The sequence below is a fragment of the Bos javanicus genome, chromosome 28, assembly GCF_032452875.1.
Source record: "Bos javanicus breed banteng chromosome 28, ARS-OSU_banteng_1.0, whole genome shotgun sequence".
NCBI classification, from domain to species: domain Eukaryota; kingdom Metazoa; phylum Chordata; class Mammalia; order Artiodactyla; family Bovidae; genus Bos; species Bos javanicus.
The window spans coordinates 43,116,620-43,139,585 of record NC_083895.1 but is presented as its reverse complement, the minus strand read 5'-3'; the positions used below and the strand labels follow the sequence as shown (position 1 = coordinate 43,139,585).

Below are 22,966 nucleotides of genomic sequence, written 5' to 3'. Positions count from 1 at the left end.
CAGCATCCGCCTTCCCAGCCTGGGAGCCACATGGCTAGGGAGAAGCACCGGCTCAGAGTGGACTCGGCAGTACCGGGCTGCACATGTGGGACCAAGGCGAAGGACAAGGTTGAGTCAGAAAGAACCAGGAGGACCTGGGCCTCTGGGCTGCGTGGAAGCAGCGCCACGGGCACAGGACACAAGGACAGTTGGCGCTCTGTCCTTGAAGGGGTGGAGCCTTGCGAACCATGTACCGAACAGGAAGAGGAAGTAACTGAAGAAAGACATTTTGTTACCCAAAACCTGGATTCACCTTGATGGGTGTTAGGCCAAGACATGACCAGACTGAAGACTGGCTTGGTTTACTACTCAGAGCAAGTCAGCACTAGGGATCTTTCCCAAAGCACTGTCTCCCAGAACAGCAAAAGCGGGAACCTTTTAAGCCAAGGGTACATGCATATTCATGAAGGGGCTTGGGTGGTTGGCAGAGTCCAAGTTTTAGTTGACTGAACTTACTAAGATCAGAAAAGGTCAACATCTTCTTCCTTTAGATTTCAGTTGATCTGATGGTTGAATGCTGAGACCTGTTCAAGTACAAGCATCGTGGACAGGCTTAGATAACAGAATGGCTTCTCTTTTGTGAGGAAGGCTTTGCCTGATCCTCTTCCTCTAAGAACTCCATACCCTAACTGTTCACAATTTATTCTAAAAATATAGAGAGATCACTTACTACATGCGAGGCTTATAAAGTACAAGCAAGGTGGGAGGGGGGTTCAGGATGGGGGACACATGTACACCCATGGCTGATGCATGTCAATGTATGGCAAAAACCACTACAATATTGTAAAGTCATTAGCTTCCAATTAAAACAAATTAAGTTTTTTTTTAATTGGAGAATGAAAAAAAATAAAGTACAAACAAGGTGTTCAATATAGTTGGGGTAAGGCTAGAAGGAAGCGTTTTGATGCTATGAAAAGAGTACTGGGAACCGAACCACGTCTCTGGAGTAGGATCAGAAAAGCCTCCTTGAGATGTGACCTTTTGGTCTACACTCTGAAAGAGGAGTACTTATCAACCAGGGGAAGTGGTGCTGGCCAAGGGTTAGAGGCAGAAGGAAGCACCTGGGTCCTTATGTGAAAAGCAGCGAACCTGAGAGGCTGCAGGAAGACTGGTAGCCAGAGTAGAGAGGGCACGAGGGAGGCCCGCAGGAGAGAGTCAGACCAGAGTCCTACCTTGTAGGTGACAGCAAGGACTTTGGTCTTTGTCCTGAAAACAGAGGGAAGCCAGTGAAATGCTAAGTAACAGGTGTGTGCCGCAGAAAATGGGATTGTTGGGGAGAGAGGACGACACAGGAGCCCCAAAGCGCTATTGGCCTGCCTTAGAATTGAGAGGAATGGGCAGACTGGAGAGTGTTTGCGGGGTGGAGGGGAAGCAGTTAGTTACAAAAGAATGAGGACTACCAAGAGCTGTGCACTGTGCATGCTGGGGGTGCTTCTGAGCAGAGGCCACTTCAGCAACTAGGTTGGAAGAGTAAGGATGGAGCCAGCCTTCAGGGGGGCTGCTGAGAGTGAAGTAGGGCATGAAGAGTAGCCTTCACTTAAGAAAACGGCACTGGCGAGAAGACAACTTGAAAGGTGCCTGTTTTCCAAAGAGAAAGGTTTTTGTTGTTGTTTGGCATGTTGATTGGCTGTGGGCCACGGATTCATCTTTTAAGGGCCCTAGTGGAAAATCAGCCTTAGAAGAGGAGGAATATTGTTTCCTCTGAAAGAGAGGAAGGGGGCTACAGCATCTAGTGGAGACGTTTAGACTTGTCTCGTTTCCCGAAGCGACGTGGTGTGTGTGTGGCTGGGAGCGCTGGTAAACACCCAGGGTTCTGGAACGGGCTCCTTCACACGCCAGCTCCGCGACCTGCGGCCAGTGCCTTAAGCCGTCTGTGTCTCGCATTCCTCATCTAGAAAATAACAATAGTACCTAGTTCATGAGATGGTCATTAGGATTAAGTGAGTCGTAGTATAATGTGGCTCTTGGTAAACACAAAAATAAGTATAAATACTACACCAGGTAAAGTCTGCAAACCCCCTACGATAAAACAGGAGCAGTATGAGGCACTCCAAAGAACTTTGGTTTTGACTGCCATTCCCAAAGGTTGCTTCTCTGTGTTACCTTCTCACGTTAAATGAGCTCTGGGTGTGGGCTTTTTAAGCAAAGCATTGGATTGAGTAGGACAACGCGGTGGGCTGTACATTGTTACTTCCTGGCTGGTTCCCAAAGGTGACAGAAGAAAGTCTTATGAGGCTTTGCCAACTAAACCTTAGACTAAACGCTGGTAAAAGACTGTCCTTAAAGTGATAGGAAATTCAGAATCAGGGCCGGGCCTGAGATAAGAAGCCATAGTTTTTGTTACTGTGTTCAGATGTGAGGGCACTGGAAAGCAAGCAAGTTCTCCACCCTGGCCAGGCTTTCCAGAACAATTAGGTATGCAGGGCAGCTCGCAGCCAGCCGGCACAGTGCCTGACCTCAGAGAGGATCGCTGTCAGCTCCAACATTTGCATTTTCTCTGTTCAAAAGCATTTGGCACCTGGTTTGTAATTCTGTATTCATAAGCATTAACTATTCATGAAGTAAAACTGTGGGAAAACTACTAATACCATAAGTCACTTTACTGGAACATTTTGGTTTTTTACTTTATCCTCTTTGTTGGTAATGATACAGCTAACACAATCCTAATTCTCTCTGTAAAAGTATTTACAGTCATTTTTTAACTTCTCCAGCTAGAACATTGGAGGGTAAGGGATATGGTATGAAATAAGGCACTGTATCTTATTTCATATGGGTAGCAAATCACCTCAGTTTATTAAATACTAGATACTTTAGCCTCTGACGTAAAATGCTTCTTGTATTTTATATTGACTTCCTATATACATTAAGACTCTGTTTTCTCATGTCCCACCCATCAATTTATCTATTGCACACTGTTCTGGTTGCTACAGTTTCAGTTCAGTTCAGTCACTCAGTTGTGTCTGACTCTTTTTGACCCCATGGACTGCAGCATGCAAGGCTTCACTGTCCATCACCAACTCCTGGAGCTCACTCAGACTCATGTCCGTTGAGTCAGTGATGCCATCCGACCATCGCATCCTCTGTCGTCCCCGTCTCCTCCCGCCTTCGATCTTTCCCAGCATCAGGGTCTTTTCAAATGAGTCAGTTCTTCGAATCAGGTGGCCAAAGTATTCGAATTTCAGCATCAGTCCTTCCAATGAATATTCAGGACTAATCTCCTTTAGGATGGACTTTTTGGATCTCCTTGCAGTCCAAGGGACTCTCAAGAGTCTTCTCCAACACCACAGTTCAAAGCTTCCATTCTTCGACTTTCAGCTTTCTTTATAGTCCAACTCTCACATCCATACATGACTACTGGAAAAACCATGGCTTTGACTAGACGGACCTTTGTTGGCAAAGTAATGTTTCTGCTTTGTAATATGCTGTTTAGGTTGGTCATAACTTGTCTTCCAAGGAGTAAGCGTCTTTTAATTTCATGGCTGCAGTCACCATCTGCAGTGATTTTGGAGCCCCAAAAATAAAGTCTGACACTGTTTCTACTGTTTCCCCATCTATTTCCCATGAAGTGATGGGACCAGATGCCATGATCTTAGTTTTCTGAATGTTGAGTTTTAAGCCAAGTTTTTCACTCTCGTCTTTCACTTTCATCAAGAGGCTTTTTATTTCCTCTTCACTTTCTGCCATAAGGGTGGTGTCATCTGCATATCTGAGGTTATTGATATTTTCTCCCAGCAATAAGTTAAATAAGCAGGATGACAATATACAGCCTTGATGTACTCCTTTTCCTATTTGGAACCAGTCTGTTGTTCCATGTCCAGTTCTAACTGTTGCTTCCTGACCTGCATATAGGTTTCTCAAGAGGCAGGTCAGGTGGTCTGATATTCCCATCTTTTTGAAGAATTTTCCACAGTTTATTGTGATCCACACAGTCAAAGGCTTTGGCATAGTCAATAAAGCAGAAATAGATGTTTTTCTGGAACTCTCTTGCTTTTTCGACGATCCAGCGGATGTTGGCAATTTGATCTCTGGTTCCTCTGCCTTTTCTAAATCCAGCTTAAACATCTGGAAGTTCACAGTTCATGAGCATTACTTTTTTTTTGAGCATTACTTTACTAGCGTGTGAGATGAGTGCAATTGTGCAGTAGTTTGAGCATTCTTTGGCATTGCCTTTCTTTGGGATTGGAATGAAAACAGACCTTTTCCAGTCCTGTGGCCACTGCTGAGTTTTCCAAATTTGCTGCCATATTGAGTGCAGCACTTTCACAGCATCATCTTTCAGGATTTGGAATAGCTCAACTGGAATTCCATCACCTCCACTACCTTTGTTTGTAGTGATGCTTCCTAAGGCCCACTTGACTTCACATTCCAGGATGTCTGGCTCTAGGTGAGTGATCACAGCATTGTGGTTATCTGGGTCATGAAGATCTTTTTTGTACAGTTCTTCTGTGTATTCTTGCCATCTCTTCTTAATATCTTCTGCTTCTGTTAGGTGCATACCATTTCTGTGCTTTATTGTCCTTGCTGCTGCTACTGCTGCTGCTAAGTCGCTTCAGTCGTGTCCGACCCTGTGCAGCTCCACAGACGGCATCCCACCAGGCTCCCCCATCCCTGGGATTCTCCAGGCAAGAACAGTGGAATGGGTTGCCGTTTCCTCCTCCAGTGCGTGAAAGTGAAAGTGAAGTCGTGTCCAACTCTTAGCGACCCCATGGACTGAAACCTACCAGGCTCCTCTGCCCATGGGATTTTCCAGGCAGGAGTACTGGAGTGGGGTGCCATTGCCTTCTCCTTTATTGTCCTTACTTTATGTTAAATTCCTAAAACCATGTTTCTCCCATCAGAAAGTACAATATACTTTATTATATATTTTCTAGGAACAAGAATCTGAAAAAGTGAGATTTATCTCTGTTGATGAAAGTGTACCTTAAAGACACACACACTTCTAATGAGTATAATTTTAAGTTTTGCGCCCTTTTTTTTTTTTTTTTTTTTTTACAGGATATTAATGCCCACGCCTGTGTTACTGGTAAGCCCATCAGTCAGGGTGGAATCCACGGACGGATCTCTGCTACTGGCCGGGGAGTGTTCCATGGGATTGAAAACTTCATCAATGAGGCTTCTTACATGAGTATTTTAGGAATGACACCAGGATTTGGAGACAAAACATTTGCGGTTCAGGTAAAAATGTTTGTTGCTCTCTTAAGGAAGAACTGATATTCAGGCAGTAAGATTTCCAGCGTTTTCAGATGTGCAGGTTTAAAATCGTATTGGCGTACTGTTGACTTGCAGGGCTGTGTTAGTTTCTGTCGTGCAGCGTAGAGGTTCAGTCGCGCACGTGTGTAGATTCCTTTCCGTATTCTTGTCCACTGTGGCTTGTCACGGAATAGTGAATACAGTTTCCTACGCTCTGCAGTAGCACCTTGCTTTTTACCCATCTCATATTCACATCTGCCATTCCCAGACTCCCAGTCCATTCCTCCTTCGCCCCCTCCCCCTTGGCAACTACAAGTCTGTCCTCTATGTCTGTGAGTAGAAACAATTACCTACTGTGGTCTTGGAGGGCTGTTTTTCATGTGGGCGCATCCCTATGTAGCCTGCATGGGTTTAGTGCTGTTTTCATGCGAGGGCCATTTTTAGTGTGGGTGCCCGCCGCCTCTTTCCTCAGTGTATGCTAGCCGTTATCCCCTTGATAGGAAATGTGACCAAAGCCTGCACTAGATATTCAGCGAGGCCACCCCTTTGCTCTGCACGGCCCAAGGGCTCAGCTCTGATTTCAGCCCCACTCTGTGCATGGGAAATCTGCTAGTGCCAGCTGCAAGAGCCCAGCAAGGGGGCAGCAGGGGTGTGTGTTCCCAGTGCCTGCAGAGAAAGAGGATGCGTGGCAACCCTGCCCCTCGCTTCAGGTGCCACTTACAGTGGCACGTCCTCACACTCCTGTGTCCCTGGCAGGTCCAAGCTGCCTCATACACACGCTGCTGCAGCCATGCCACACTCAGGCTGTCTCCATGCAGCCAATAGCAGTCCTCCCCCAGGTCTGTCCTCTAAAGTCTGAGTTTCAGCACTCACCCCCCACCTCCGCCAGCAGACGTGTATTTCAGGCTGGGGTGCGCAGGGTGGTGGCATGGACAGTCTGTGCAGGTCCCCTCTCTGATCTGCCTGCCACAGAACAGTTGTTGCTCTCTTCTGAGCCTCTGAACCCCTTTCCTGATCTCCCCCACCTGTGAGGCGGCTTCCCAGGATACAGGAACTTCTCCCCTTTTGTAGCTCCCTTCCAGGGCTTCCCTGGTGGCTCAGACAGTAAAGAATCCTTCTGTAGTGCGAGAGACCAGGGTTCAATCCCTGGGTCAGGAAGGATTCCCTGGAGAAGGGAATGGCTACCTGCTCCAGTATTCTTGCCTGGAGAATTCCATGGACAGAGGAGCCTCACAGGCCACAGGCCATGGGGTCACAAAGAGTTGGACACAGCTGAGTGATTAACACTTTTACACTTTCACTCCAAGGACACAGGTCCCATTCCACTTCCCCCTTTTTTTTTTTTTTCTTTCATCCTACCTGATTAATAGATCTTTAAAGATCTAAACTAACAGATCTCTCTAGTCCTTTCAGGCGTTTGAGGTCTAGTGATTAGTAGGTATTCTGTGAAAATTGTGCCATTCGCAGATATATTTTTGATGTATTTCTGGGGAGAGGCGAGTTCCACATCCTTACACTCTCAGTTGGAGCCTTTAAAATTTGATCCTTTGGATCTTTTAAGGTTTAAAGTGGACATTTGCAGAGTAATACATCCTCTTAAACTATTATGTGTATACACAGTGATCCAGATTTCAGCTTTTGCTCAATGTTTGATTAGTTTGCTTAGAAGAATTGAAATTAAGTTGAACTCTACTTTAAAATAAGACTCATATTCCTCCCAGTTAGTGACTTTATCTTTTCATGACCATAGGATATCTGGCCATCAGGGACTGAAATCCTACTTAGTTACCATTTCTTTATAAGTCAGCAAGCTGCTCGTAACTGAACATTTTCAGGACTCACTAGCACAAATTACAAAGGGTTGAGTTCTGAATTCCAAAACACAGAAATTTATTATTGAAGAGAGACATGGTTTCTTTTGTCAAAAGGATTTTGAGAATTACTTCTAAACTAATAGCATGTGTATTGGTCAGAATAAGACTTAACCATCTGTGCTAGGACTTTGATTTTTGTTTCATGTACAACTGTTCTTCACAGGGATTTGGTAATGTGGGCCTGCACTCTATGAGATATTTACATCGTTTTGGTGCTAAATGTGTTGCTGTTGGTGAGTCTGATGGCAGCATATGGAATCCAGATGGTATTGACCCAAAGGAACTGGAAGACTTCAAATTGGTATGTTGTTCTAATATCTGAGGAGTTTGACCACCTGGATGTTATAAAGTTGAAATGAGCATTGTTGAAATCTGTTTCCATTGCTTTTTTTAGATTAATTTTTATTGGGATTACAATGTTGCACTAGTTTCTGCTGTACAGTGAAGTGAATCAGGTGTACATACATCCACTTGTGGGTTCCGTCCACGTGGGTCATTTATAGGGTACTGAGTAGGGTTCCCTGTGCCACACAGTAGGTTCTTCCTGCTCATCTATTTTTATATGTACTGGTCTGTCAGTCCCAATCTCTCAGTTTATCCCTCCCCCACTTTCCCCCTCGGTGACCGTAAGTTTATCTTCTTCATCTGTGACTCTGTTCCTGTTTTGTAGATGCGTTCATTTATGCCCTTTTTAGATTGCACACACAAGCAGTATCATGTATTTGTCTCTCTGCCTGCCTTTCTTCACTCAGTAGGGACTCTGTTCCTGTTTTGTAGATGCGTTCATTTATGCCCTTTTTAGATTGCACACATGAGCAGTATCGTGTGTTTGTCTCTGTCTGCCTTTCTTCACTCAGTAGGACAGTCTCTAGGTCCGCTCGTGTCGCTGCCGATGGCGTTGTTTCCTGCTCTTTTATGGCTGAGTAATATCCCATTGTATATGTGCACCATCTCTTCTCCATCCATTCCTCTGCCAGGGGACATTTATGTGGCTTCTGTGCCCTGGCTACTTACATCTATCTTTTTGAATTATAGTTTTCTCCAGATACATGCCCAGGAGGGGATGGCTGAATCATACTGTAGCTCTATTTGTAGGTACCTCCATACTACGCTTCATATTGGCTATGCCAAATTCACATTCCCACCAGCGGTGTAGGTGGGTTCCCTTTTCTCCGCAACCTGTCCAGCATTGTTTGCAGATTTCTTGTTGATGGCCATTCTGACCCTGTAAGGTGGTAGCTCATTGTACAGTTGTTTTGTTTTTAGTATTTTTCTTTCTTTATTGGCTGTGCTGTATTTTCATTGCTGTGCTTCAGTTGCAGTGAGAGGAGGCTACTCTCTAGGCGCCATGCGGGGACTTCACAGGCTGTAGGGCACGAGGGCTTCAGTAGCTGCCGCTCCTGGGCTCTGGGGCGCAGGCCCAGTAGTTGAAGCGCACAGACTTAGTTGCCCCAAGGCATGTGGATTGTTCCCGGATCAGGGATCAAACTGGTGTCCCCTGCACTGCAAGGTGGATTCTTAACCACTGAACCTCCAGGGAAGCCCTTCGTTGTAGTTTTTTTTTTTTTCCTTCGTTGTAGTTTTGATTTTCGTTTTCTAATAATTAGTGATGCTGAGCATCTTTTCATGTGCCTCTTGGCCATCTGTATGTCTTCTTTGGAGAAATATCTATTCAGGTCTTCCATTCATTCGTTTGTTTTTTTAATGAGCTGCATGAGTATATTTTGGAGATTAATCCCTGTTGGTCTCTTCATTTGCAAATATTTTCTCCCTTCTGTGCGCTGTCTTTTCACTTTGTTTGCTTATGAGACTTCATATCATAGGCACTGAACATAAACATTTAAACTCTGTTGCAACCATTAATTCTGATTTTTAATCAATAATAGCAACATGGAACAATCCTGGGCTTCCCCAAAGCAAAGATCTATGAAGGGAGCATCTTGGAGGTTGACTGTGACATACTGATCCCTGCTGCCAGCGAGAAGCAGCTGACCAAGTCCAATGCACCAAGAGTCAAAGCCAAGGTGACGTGACGATGGGCTCCACCTTACTAATGGGATTGAAGGTCATAGAAAAGCTCTAATAGGTTTCTTCTTTAAAAAAAAAAAAAGCTTTACTGGGATATAATTCACATATAGTTCCCCAGCATGCAGTTTAAAGGGGAATTTTTTGTCTCTCCCAGCCCTCTCCCATGCACACATCTCTGAGGCTCAGCTGGAGGTGATTTCACAGTGTTATCAGCATTTCTCTATGTTTCTAACTTTCTTGCAGATCATTGCTGAAGGTGCCAACGGACCGACAACTCCAGAAGCTGATAAGATTTTCCTAGAGAGGAACATTATGGTTATTCCAGTAAGTAAACTATGTTTGCCAGATTTTATATGTACTCAGAGTCATAATTGTTTTTTGCAAGGAAGTGTGAGGAGAGGATTGTTAGTTTCCCAAGCCTTAGTGAATTTTTCATCTTTATTTTGCTTTTAAGAAAATAAAGTGGAAGTGTGGTTAATATAATAAGCCTGTCGAAAAAAAAAAAAGACAGTTCACTTGGACCTGAACATTTTCTTTCAACTTCAGGCTCTTTCTTGAGTATGTATTTAGACTTCTTAAATCCAGTTATATAAATGTGAAATGTGCTAGAAATACTACTGTAACTTGCAAATGTTCCTCGCTCCTTTTACTCAGAAAGCTAATATGAGTAACATGTGCTTAAGTTTTTCAGTGGTTAAGCATGGGGTCTGTAGCAAAAGGTCATTAGAAGTTAGTGTTGACTTGTGATGCATTTTGAAGAACTCCTTTTGCTGCAAGCACTTTAAAAATTTCAGCTAAACTGAATTTCTTAAGTGTAAAATTTCTGCCTCTAAGATATATATGGGAAGTTTGAAATTTAATCTGCTTTCACATTGAGCTCTTATGTTCACTATAAGCTTTTACTACAACCATCATCTCATTTTTTTGTATATAGGATCTCTACTTGAATGCTGGAGGAGTGACAGTGTCTTACTTTGAGTGGCTGAAGAATCTAAATCATGTCAGCTACGGTCGTTTGACCTTCAAATATGAAAGGGATTCTAACTACCACTTGCTTAGTGAGTTCTGATTATTGTGTTCTCTAAGAGTAAGCTTTTGGGCCACCTTAAAGGTTGGGGAAAGCTTGTGTTTAATAAAAGGACTAATTTCCTTTTTTCTTTTTCCCCAAAAAAATTCCAAGATAATTCTGATATGTATCTGAGTTTTAAAAAGTAATTACAGGTTTTTCTATTAAATGGTAGTTTTGGTGATATAGAATTCTGTTATTTTTCTGTTAACCAATAATGATATAGTGGTATTAAGTGAGTAATAGTTACATAATTAGATGTTTTTTTCTTTTAGTTTTTAAAATTTTTTTTTAAACTGGAGGATAATTGCTTTACAATATTGTGTTGGTCTCTGCCATACATCAACATGAATCAGCCATGGGTATACATGAGTCCCCTCCCTCTGGAACCTCCCTCCCCCACTTCTTATTTAATCTCAGAGTAGGAAACCATTCTGTCTCATGAGTCTTAAACCAAAAATATACAATTTCTTTAGAGGTATTCAATATATGAACTCTCCAGAATGTATTTATATTCCAGTGTTTATTCTGCAAGTGTTCCCAGAACATGATCTGTAAGTTAGTAGTATATAAAGAGTATCATTTTAAACCCTGTTGATACTCATCCATTGCTTTCTCAGATTGCTCTTGGTAAAGACCTATCTAGTGTCAAGAATTTTTTGCATCTTCTGACAAGAATGCTTTTAGTCTTTGACTAGAGTAGGCTTCAGAGTTAACACTAGTATTTTCCTCAAGCTAAAATAAGACCAAGACCTCCAGCTGAGCTTTACTGAGCCCACTGAGAATCTGGGTGAAGTTTTCCATCAATTTCCATTCCTTTTTCTTTTTAAAAGAGCCAAGGAAAAACCCTGGTAATGGGTGTTATGGAAACAGATCGGTGACCTAAATTCACACTTACATAGGAATTTGGCAAAGTGCTTTATCCTTTTAGCTCAGTTTTAAATGAGTAACCCTTTTATGTCATTAGCGTTGAAGGTTTCTAAAACTGTTCAGTTTAGGATTGTGAATATAGTTTGGGCTACTTTGGGTTGTATTTCATTTGTTTTTTCCTACTAGCGTTTTATCTTCATTTCTCTGCTTTTTATAGTGTCTGTTCAAGAGAGTTTGGAAAGGAAATTTGGAAAACATGGCGGAACTATTCCCATTGTACCCACAGCAGAGTTCCAAGACAGGATATCGGTGAGCGTGCTCGTGACGGCATTTTCCATTGCACGGCCGGCTCTCTTCTTCAGATTAGGCCGGATAGATTAAATGGGCTTAAGGGGTGGTGACCAACATGACCACTATATGGCTTCCCTTTTTATTATGTTCTAAAAATGGAGTATCTTAGCATGAAATAATTCATGGTTCTACTGCTTTTGATACTTCAACAATACAGATGACTCAGCAAGTGATTCTAACACGATTGTGAAGAATTATTGTGTATGTTGACTCTCAAGCTTTAGAGAAATAGAACTGAAAAGTAAACATTAGATTGACTTATATAAAGATTGCAATTGCAATATGGACACATTAAGAAAACAGATGAGAAAGGATATTTGATGTTAATTAGCTTTCAATAGATTATATTAATACACATCATAAAGAGAATCTCTTTACCAGTAAATGGCATACATCATGAAAAAAATCACAGGAAATAGGCTTAGAAGAAATGTTTAACCTCATTGTTAAAGAAATACAAATTAAAATAAGGATCCTTTAACGTATTAAACTAGCTTAAACAATGGATCTTATACTCACCATGTCTGTGGTGAAGCAGTTGTACCTTTATTCTGCTGACAGTGCAAAAATGTTATTCAAGTGTTGCTGCTCTTCGACACTATAATAACATCCCTTCTGGGAATTAATCCTAGAAAAACAGTTCTAAAGGAGAGGAATAATTCTGTGCATAATGTCACTGAACTGTGTGTGTAGTCATTTTCAAAATTAGGTTTGATTTAACATTCTGGTGGGGGGTGGGAGGGCCATAAAATGGCTAAGTGATATATCTTATGAAATAGTCCATCATAGAAAATATAATTTAAGACTGTTACAACATGAGGAAATGTCAAGGGCTTTGTTTTGAACGAGAAAATATGCTCTTTGCACTCTGGATACTCACTGTTCTCTTCCAAGAACCTTCCGCTTTTCCACAACTATGCATCCCTGGTTTTGGTCCCTCCTTTTGGAAAACCCAGACCTGCTCCCTGCTTGAGTATCGTCACATCTCTGTCCCCTGGAAGTTCCCTCCGTGTGCCAGCATTTCATCTGTCCTTCCATCGCAGGGAAGTTACGTGCGTCCCTAGGCCCCGCCGCTGCAGCAGCCGTAACGTGGGCTTCTTGCTCCTCCCGTGGTCGCCCCACATCCTAGCACATGGCCCGCACATAGCGGCCAGTGTATCAGTGTATCAGCAACTTTCAAATGCTTTCAGTGCTTCCAATTCTTGATTTTAAGGCTGTTTCTCATCTCTTATTGACTTATTTATTACAGGAGTTTTGTAATAAGTTTTAGCTGAAAAACAAGTTTTTGCCCCCACCTCCCTTCCTCTAGTCTCCCCTCCCCAGCCATGATCTGGCCCTGCCAGGACCTGTGTCACTGACTTGATCATATTTTCACTGTCCCCATTACCCCTGCTGCTGCTGCTAAGTCACGTCAGTCGTGTCCGACTCTGTGCGACCCCATAGACAGCAGCCCACCAGGCTTCCCTGTCCCTGGGATTCTCCAAGGCAAGAACACTGGAGTGGGTTGCCATTTCCTTCTCCAGTGCATGAAAGTGAAGAGTGAAAGTGAAGTCGCTCAGTCTTGTCCGACTCTTCGAGACCCCTGCCCACCAGGCTCCTCCGTTGATGGGATTTTCTAGGCAAGAGTACAGGAGTGGGGTGCCATTGCCTTCTTCACTTAAATTCCATTCACCATCATTACAGTCACTCCCTGGTCTTGTTTTGCTTCATCACACCCTCTTGTTAACACCAGAACCTGATGAAATTCCGTGCTCTGCCTCCTTCATTCCTTCCCTGTAGCAGGAGGCCCCACTGACTCTTCAAACTCTAACTTCAAGTAGGCTCTCAGTTCCCCAGCAATTAAGTTACTTTTCCCTGTTCCACTCATCTTCTCATTTTCCTGGTGATGATATCATATTTTCTCCTTTTTTCCTCCCCTGCACTCCAGTTCATGCCCTGGTATCTGTTCACAGCAAAGCGAAGCATCAGGGAACTTGCAGCTTCTGGTATCTGTACCCTGTTATTATTCTAGAGCAACTCTTTGTGCTTCCATCTCAGCCTGCATCTTGTTCTGGGCAACTGGATGGCCTGTTTTCAATTTCTCAAAGGTTTTCAATTCCCAGCAGACCTTTGCTTCTTTTGCATCATCAATTTTCCCTCGTCAGTCATTCCTATCAATGTAACAAATGCTGTCTTAAGAAAATATAAATCTTTCAATCACACTTGCCCTTCCAGGTCTTGTCATTTTTATTTCCTGTATAGCAAGGGCCTCCAGCCCCTGGGTACCGTCTGTGGCCTATTAGGAACCAGCTGCACAGCGGGAGGCGAGCAGCAGGCAAATGGGTGAAGCTTCGTCTGTAGTTATAGCCACTCCCCACTGCTGGCAGTACCACCTGAGCCCCGCCTCCTATCAGGTCAGCGATGGCATGGTATTCTCCTAGGAGCACAAACCCTACTGTGACTGGCACAGGCTCACAGCATTTAGTGCCTGGTGACCCGAGGTGGAGCTGGAGCCGTGGTGCTGGCACCCTGGAGCGGCTGCAGATACAGATCATCAGCAGATCTGCCTGCACAGGGACCGTGTAAGTCAGTTGCTTGGAGCTCATACCAGAACCCTGTCAGCGAGTGGGGAGTGATGGTGAGCTGTATACTTCGTTATATATCACAGTGTGATAATAATAGAAATAAAGTGCACAATAAATGTGCTTGAGTCACCCCAAAACCGTCCTTCCTCCCCAGTCCGTGGGAAGACTGTCTTCCCCAAAACACGTCCCCGGTGCCAAAAAAGTAGGGGACCGCTGCTAATACAGCATACCTCCGTAAAAGGTGCATATACTGTTCTCAGTTCTTCTACATCCATACCTCCTGTTCTGCCCAGCACACCACCAAAACTGCTCTTGTCCAGGTAACCAGTTTGGCAGCATTGCCAGATTGTCATTTGCCATGTTGTCGTTTTCCAGTTCTCATCTTCCTCCGCTGGTCACAGGTGATCACTCCCCGTGGAATACGTCTTAACTCCCAGGGTGCCGCATCCTCCTGGGTTTCTCCCTGCCTCACCCGCCAGCCCTTCTGCTGATCCCTGTCATCACTCTGCCCTGTTAACAGTGGAAGCCCTCAGGCCCTGAGCCATTCTTAGTCTGAATCCAAAATTCTGATGATCTTAGCGGCATGGTTTTTAAGTGTGTGTGCTGTTTCCCCCACTAGAATCTAAACTATGAGAGGAGAGAATTTTCGTTGTTCTGTTTCCTGCTGTGTCCTCAGTACCTCGAAGAGTTCCTAGCACATAGTACATACGCAGCATTTGAGTGAATGAGTGAAAGGCATAGCAGTGTTCACTTGTAAAGCGAGTGTTTCCTAATTTGGTAGAACAAGTTTGGAATAAGGTTTAACCCATGTTTCTTAATTGATACAAATGTTATACAAATGTACCTTCCTGAGTGAACACATATTAATTGGATAAAGTTCAGAAGTATATCTTGCCTGAAAGAAAACAATTCTATCTCACTGTATATTGACTTAAGAATCCATTGTTCTCTGACAGGTGAAGCATGTCTTTGTATGGTTTTGGTTAAACTATTCTTTTTCCTAACAGGGTGCCTCTGAGAAGGACATCGTGCACTCTGGTTTAGCTTACACCATGGAGCGCTCTGCCAGGGTACGTGTGCAGATGCTGTTTGTGTTTCTGCTGGTTACATGAAGTGCAGCTCAGCCGTGTCTCCTCAGCAGCCCGATTGTGTGTGCAGTGACAGAAAATATCAGTCTGTTTAAATGTTCCAGAACGTGTGCTTTTTCATTCTTAAATGATGAGTGTTGTTTCCAGGGTCCTCAATATGTTTTCCAGACTTTGAAATAATTAATGCCAAGTTAGGAGGAGTGATGTTTAGCTTAGTCAGCCAAACTGGATTGCAGCTCAGTGCACATTACTCTGTTATAGCTATAGGAAGCTACCTTACTGCATAGAATTTGGTATATGTGAAAGTTTTCTTGACAACTTGATCATTATTTCAAAGCCTTTGAAGCACAGTTTGAGTCCAGTTTTCTTAATTTCTTCTCAAGTTCAGATTCTATCCACTTGGCATTAAGTTGAAATAGCAGAGCAGATGTTAATCATGGTGTTTGCCGTTAATTTTTTTTAGATAACTAGCATACTGTAGGAGAAGGCAATGGCACCCCACTCCAGCACTCTTGCCTGGAAAATCCCATGGATGGAGGAGCCTGGTGGGCTGCAGTCCATGGGGTCGCTAAGAGTCGGACACAACTGAGCGACTTCACTTTGACTTTTCACTTTCATGCATTGGAGAAGGAAATGGCAACCCACTCCAGTGTTCTTGCCTGGAGAATCCCAGGGACAAGGGAGCCTAATGGGCTGCCGTCTATGAGGTCGCACAGAGTCAGACACGACTGAAGTGACTTAGCAGCAGCAGCAGCGTACCGTAAATTCACCCTTTTAAAATACATAACAAAACAGCCTTTAAGTATGTTCACAAAGCTATGTAGCCACCACCACTAACCCCAGAACATTTCCATCACCCCATCCTTAGTTCATTTAATTATTAGTGTATATCATACTTACTTCAGATTACTAGATGTCTAAGGGGCCTAGAGATAGCTCGCATCTTAAATTCTGAAGAGTAGAGTAGCACCTTCTTGTTGCCTAAACAGTAGTTTGTATTAATTCCAGAGAATTAATCGTTCCCAACTAGGAGTTGTTCCTCTGCCTAAGTAGTTTCTCTTTGGCTGTACAAATCCGGTCCTAAAGTGGTACCGGGTGACGTACCAGGCTCCTACGCGCCTGTGTTCATAGACTGGCTGCTTGAGTCGGGCTGATAACCACTGCGCTTTCCCCTTCACCTCAGCAAATCATGCGCACGGCCATGAAGTATAACCTGGGGCTGGACCTGAGAACGGCCGCCTACGTCAACGCCATCGAGAAGGTCTTCAGGGTGTACAACGAGGCTGGCGTGACCTTCACATAGACCAGGCTGTGGCTGACTTCCTCACTGCCCTTTCACCTCTTCATCTGCAGACCTATCACGAGTTTACATGTAACCATGGAAATCTCTCTCTCACGACTTAACAGATAATGGACACCATTTGTAACAAGTCAATCCAAATCAGCCCCTTAAGAAAATTAAGGTTAGGGGATCATGTATAAGCTAATAGGTGATCGTAGAAATTAGCTATTCCAGAGAGTCGTTTGGGCATTTTGCCTTTAAATACAGTTTCTTCCGCCTGCCTGTGCTGCCTTTCTCCATGGCTGCTCCTCGGCACAGTCGGCTGTGGCCCTAGGAAAGCACCTGCCGGCCAAGACCAGTCGGTCACTTGCCGCTTCGGCTCTGAACACGTCTGCCAGGAGCTTTGACACACGTAAGAAGCAGGTACGTGGCATTTTCAGGAGGTAGCATGGTTCTCAAGTGAGTTATTGGTATTTTACATCAGCAAAATAACTTGATCTTACAGGTTACAAACAAAAACAAAACTGTTTCTCTTTATGTATTTTATTTTAGAAAAAGTACATGCTGCTGTAAGAAAATTGCCTTTAATCATTTAACAAGCCTAACCTTGACTCAAGCAGTGAATGCCTATAAACATAATAAATGAAAAAAGCTAGTATTTTTATAACATAAAACAGTATCATTTATAGCTTGTCAATTGCATACTGTCATCCAGCAAAAATAAAAAGCCCAGTAGAGAATTAAGTTATCTTCATACCTGCAAATGATGGAGGCTATTTTTGTTAAGGCTGTCGAATTTACTAACCACAATTATGATATATAGTCCAAAGAATGTAGTAACCTCCTTATCATGTTAATTAATTGTTCTCTTTTGAAGATCTGTTGCATTGACTAATTGAACGATAATTCAAGTAGAGTGTCCCAGAAAAAACTGCTTGGGCTCCCTCTTCGGAGTCTGGCTGGCAGCCCTGAGCATTGCCAATGGCCCCAACTCGCCCTGACTTTGTGTCCTCGTTTGGAGGCCTCATCTCTGTGCACGGCTTCCGCCCCAGTGGGCTGGAAGCAACTTGGGGTGTGTTTTGTTGGGAGTTGTTTGGCCAGGGCCTTTGAACAGTAGTGTCCCAATGAAGTACTAGAGAGTATTTATGTAAGAATGAGCTTTTCTTTTTTTTTTAAACAATAATATCCTTTTAGAAATTTCTAACTACTTTGTAACTGCATGACTTAACCTGGTGATACAACAGTTATTAAAAAGACTACCTTTTCCAAAGCTTATGTTTCTTTTCTGTGTTTTTGTATTTGATATGTTTGCCTTTTTCAGTAGATGATAAAACTAATTGGGTTTCTGAAATTTTTGAAACAAACACATACATAACGTATCTTTGGATTATATTGAGCAGCCCAAATTTGATCCTTGGATTCTTTTCTGTTTTAGTCTATGAAACAAGATCAATGGCTGTTCTCAGGGAAGAGGTTCTAGTGCTTAAAACTGATGTACCAACATAATTTATATACCTTTTTTTATATATAAGTACTTTTTAACAAAGGGAGGTTTTGTTGATTATGGTTTTGTTTTTAATAATTTAGTCACAGGATATAACAAGACAGAATGCTAATAATCATAGTATTCATATGATTCATAGTAATCATAGTATCCATAATCAACAACTGGATTCTAGACCTGATTCCACCAGCTTATATAGCTGGCAAATCTGGAACATAACTTTCAGCTGAACTTGGTGTCTGTTTTGTACTGAGTCTGTCTCTCCATGGTTCTGAGCATCTGGTCAAGGAGTAGAGAAGCCCATGGCACTGTGGTCATGGCAAGCCCTTCCCAAGCACAGTGATGTCTATTTGCATTCTAAATGGAACATTAAAATAGGGGTGGGGGCGGCAGGGAGAGATGTGAAAACAAGCTCCGTAATATTTGGAACAATACCGAGTGGGTGAGTAGAGTTTAGGTCATGTGAAAGTGGGATGATGAATCCTAGTGTGGTCTTTGGCTGACGTTTTGGGAGTGTTTATATAGTCATGCTGCACCTCCAGCATTGCAGGCAGATTGTTTACCGCTGAGCCACCAGGGAAGCCCTGACACCTATGAGGTTAGTATTATCCTTATACCAAAGCCAGGCAGAGACGAGAAGATTACACACCAGTATCCTGTGTGTGTGCGTGTGTGTGTGTGTGTGCGTGTGTGTGTGTGTGTGTGCCGGGGCTTCCCTGGTGGCTCGGTGCCACGCAGTGAGAATCAGCTGCGATGCAGGAGACACAGGTTCAGTTCCTGGGTCAGGAAGCTCCCCTGCAGAAGGCAATGAAAACCCACTCCAGTATTATCACCAGGAAAATCCCATGGACAGAGAAACCTGGTGGGCTACAGTCCATGGGGTGCAAAAAAGTCAGACGCAGCGTGGCAACCAAACAGTATATGGGAGAGATTATATATATAAACAATATTCAGTGTCCTGTAACATGAGTCAGAACTGCCATCATTTAAAAGTCTACAAATAATAAATGTTGGAGAGTATGTTGAGAAAAGGAAACCATCTTACACTGTTAGTGGGATTATAAATTGTGTAGACATTATAGAAAACAGTGTGGAAGTTACTTAAAAAAAAACGAGGTACCATACGGTCCAGAAATCTGTGTCTAGGGCATGTGTCCAGACAAATCTCTAGTTCCAAACGATACATGGATCCCTACGTTCATAGCAGCATAGCAGAATAGCCAGGACGTGGAGACAACCACAGTGGCCACTGGCATGAACGGATAAAGAAGCCGTGGTGCGTATACTGGAAACATACTCAGCCACACGGAAGAGTGAAATAATGCCATTTGTAGCAACATGGTGAGCCTTGAAACTACCACAGTAAGTGAAGTAAATCAGGAGAAGACAAATACCATATCACTTACATGTGGAATCTAGAATATGACAAATGTACATACCTACCAAATAGGAAGACTCAGAGAACAGATTTGTGGTTGCCAAGGGAGAGGGAAGTAGGGGAGGGAAGGACTGGGAGTTTCGGATTAGCGTATGTGATTGAGTATATAGGATGGATAATCAAGGCCCTACTGTATTAACATGGAACTATATTCATTATCCTATAATAAACCATAATGAAAAGGCATATGTGTAACTGAACCACTTTGCTGCATACCAGAAACTAACACGGCACTATAAGCCAATTCCTCAATTTAAAAAAATACCCCTTAGTAACAAAGACACAATAGTATTCAGAAACTTTCTGAATATCCAAGAGCACAAAAATACATACATCATACCTACATCATGATCATGTAGGATTTATCCCAGGAATGCAAGGATGGATCAACATAAGAAATCAATCTGAAATCTTTTTTATGAATGAAGATGGCGCCAAAGGTGGAGAAAGAAGCTGCTGCACCTCTCAAAGCCAAAGCTACAGTAAAGGCTTTGAAAAGCCAACAAAGCAGTGTTCAAAGGCATCCACAGCCACAAAAAAAAAGGAGATCCGGACATCACACACATTCTGACAGCCCAAAACACTGTGACTCAGGAGGCAGCCTGAATAACCCTAGAAGAGCACCTGTAACAGAAACAAGTCTGACCGCTATGCCATCATCAAGCTCCCCCTCCCCAGAGTCAGCCACGAAGGAAACATAACACTGGTATTCACTGTGGATGTCAAGGCCAACAAGCACTGGATTAAACATGCTGTGAAAAAGCACTGTGATGTTGACATGGCTAAGGTCAACACCCTGATCAGACCTGATGAAGGCATATGTTTAACCGGCTCCTGACTACAATACTTTGGATATTGCAAACAAAACTGGGATCGTCTAAAATGAGTCCAACTGGCTAATTCTAAATATAAAAGTTTTCACTGTATAAACATGAAGAAATCAATCTAATAAATCCCATTAACTGAACAAAGGGGAGAGGGGACACATAATATCAATCGCTGTGGAAAAAGCACTTGACAAAATCCAAGACCGTGTCTAAACATAAACAACAGTTATGAAAACCCCACAGCTAATATACTCATCAGTGAAAAACAGAAAGCTTTCCCTGAAGAACAATGTTCTTGCTTTCACCCTGTTATTCTACATTATACTGGAAGTCCCAGCCAGAGCAATTAGGCAAAAAAAAAAAAAAAAAGCCATCTGAATTGGAAAACAAGATAAACTGTTTACAGATGACATGATTCTATATACAGAAAATCCCATAGAACACACACACGCACACACACTCTCTCTCTCTCTCTCTCTCTCTCTACTGGAACTAATAAACAAAGTAAGCAAAGTTGCAGGGCACAAGACCAACACTCAAAAATCAGTTTTCCTGTGCATCAGCAAAGAGCAATCTGTAAAGGAAATTAAGAAAACAATTTCACTTACAATAGTATCCAGATGAATAAAATGTCTGGGAGGAAATAAATTTAACCAAGGAGGTGAAAGCCTTACAGACCAATGGAATAGAACTTAGAGTCCAGAAACTTCTGTGGTTAACTGATTTTTTTTTAACATTAGTGCCAACATCATTTGTATTAGTTCCCCAAGGCTGCCTTAAAGTACCACAAATTGGACGGCTTAAAACCACAGAACTTTTGGGACTTCCCCGGTGGTCCAGTGGTTAAGAATCCACCTTCCAAAGCAGGGGACGTGGGTTTGATCCTTGGCTGGGGACTAAGTCTGGGCCACAACTACTGAGCCACGTGCCACAGCTAGCAAAGCCCGTACCACTGTGAGTAAGACCCAACACAGCCAAAAATACATAGCTAAACAAACATTTTTAAAAAAAACACATGGAATTTTATTGTCTTGTAGTTTGGGCTGCAATAAATTGAGGTGTCAGCAGGACCATGCTTTCCCTGAAGCCCAAAGGGAAGAACTCCTTACCTTTCTCTAGCTTTTAGTGGTGGCCATCAAGCCGTGGCACTCTTTGGCTTGCAGCTGTATCACTCCAATCTCTGCTTCTGTTGCCACGTGGCCAAGGTCCCTCTGTGTGTGTGTTCTTATAGGGACACCAGTTATACTGGACTAAGTGTCCACCTTACTCCATTATGACCTCATCTTAACTAGTTACATCTGCAATGACTGTTTCCAGATAACGTTACATTCTCAGGTACTGGAGATTAGGACTCAGACATATCTTTTGCAGGCGGACTCAATTCAACACATAACACCATCCTATGAAAAAAGAATAGACTCTTCAACAAAAGGCATTAGGACAACTGTATATCCACATGCAAAGGAACAAACACTTCTTCCTCACTCCGTGTATAAAAATTAACTCAAAACGGATCAAAGACCTAAGTATAAGAGATGAAACTGTAACGCTATAAGAACAAACCATATTGATAAACCTTCATGGCCTTGAATTTGGTAATAAATTCTCATTTTTATTTAATTTCATTCCTTTTTTATAATTTCTAACTATTTGTATTCTCTAGTTAATATTGATCTCATACCTTCCTTTAGTTCTTTAGATATTTCTTTTAGCTCTTCAAACATGTTTAAAATAGTTGAAGTCTTTGTCTAGTAAGTCCATTTTCTGGGCATCTTTAGGCACAGTTTCCATCCTGCACACACTCTTTAAGTCGATCATAATTTCTTTCCTTGCATATCTTTGTTTTGTTTTTGCTGAAAACTAGACATGTTAAGTAATATAAACTGGGAACTCTGAAAATCAGATTTCACACTCCTCCCCCAAGACTTGCTGTTGTTGAGTGTTTAGTGACCGTTCTGAACTAATTCTAACAGTCAGTTTTATTTGTTGCGTGTAGCCACTGAAATTTCTCCTCAGTTAGCTTAGTGGTCACTAATGACTAGAAAGAGATTTCTTCGAGGACCTAGAATCAGTAGGTCTCCTATCTTTGCCAAGACTCTGTGCATGCTGGGCCTCACCTTCAACACTAAGCCAGCCAATTTACATGTTGGCCTTGGTTCTCACGTCCTGCCTGCACAAATCCTCAGGGGTAAAGATGAGAACTGACCCTCAGGCCTTCTCAGGTCTTTACTGAACTATGGCCTCACACATGTGCATGGCCTACATTCCCAGCAGTATGTTGGGAATCTTCAAAGTATGTTGGGAATTTTCAAAGCCCTGAAAGGACATTTTAGCCCCCAGTTTTTCCTTCTAAACTAATTAAAAAAAAAAAAAAAACATTTGTTTAAACTTATTTACCAGCTCATACCGCCTCAAGTCCAAGGGAGCCCCTAAGCCTTCTCATTAACCAGTGTTTCTTTCTTTCCACCAATGAGAGGCTGTCTCCTTTCGTTGTTTTTCCTGTGTTTTAGTATAGAGCCACCTATAGGGCCCCGGTGGTGACTTACTGACAAAACAGTGGTTTTGCTTTGCATCTTCTTCCTTCTGTTGTTCCTTGTTGAACACTTTAAAAGCAACATCTACTGATTAAAAAGGGTTCATTCCAAATATCTAGTCTTCGCAACTTTCTCACAATATCTGAGGTACTTTGTCCCCACCCCTACAAAAACATCAAATTTGCCATTCTATGTTTTGGGGGGCCTTGGGGTCTGCATTAGTGTGACATCTATAAACCTGACAAGTCCTTTCCAAAAATTCAGAGAGGTCTTCATTTGTTTTGCTGAATTTTTTGAAACTCTTTTTGCTT

At 42.7% G+C, this 22,966-nt stretch overlaps 1 protein-coding gene and 1 long non-coding RNA gene across 2 annotated transcripts in view; one reads left to right on the top strand and one right to left on the bottom strand.

Annotated features, from left to right (window-relative positions):
- Positions 1-17,622, top strand: part of GLUD1 (glutamate dehydrogenase 1) — a 38,364-nt gene extending 20,742 nt beyond the window's left edge. The window contains exons 6-13 of the mRNA XM_061405580.1: positions 5,035-5,214; positions 7,267-7,404; positions 8,990-9,127; positions 9,375-9,455; positions 10,066-10,189; positions 11,285-11,376; positions 14,990-15,052; positions 16,254-17,622. Coding sequence (XP_061261564.1) covers positions 5,035-5,214; positions 7,267-7,404; positions 8,990-9,127; positions 9,375-9,455; positions 10,066-10,189; positions 11,285-11,376; positions 14,990-15,052; positions 16,254-16,373 — 936 coding nt within the window. The 3' untranslated portion in view covers positions 16,374-17,622. The remainder of the gene's footprint in view (positions 1-5,034; positions 5,215-7,266; positions 7,405-8,989; positions 9,128-9,374; positions 9,456-10,065; positions 10,190-11,284; positions 11,377-14,989; positions 15,053-16,253) is intronic.
- On the bottom strand, positions 851-21,375 carry LOC133240549 (uncharacterized). Its single transcript, XR_009734254.1, has 3 exons — positions 21,231-21,375; positions 11,938-12,060; positions 851-1,930 (listed from the first exon to the last, which is right to left on the bottom strand). It is a non-coding gene; the product is annotated as an uncharacterized LOC133240549 (long non-coding RNA).
- Positions 21,376-22,966: the final 1,591 nt, after the last annotated feature.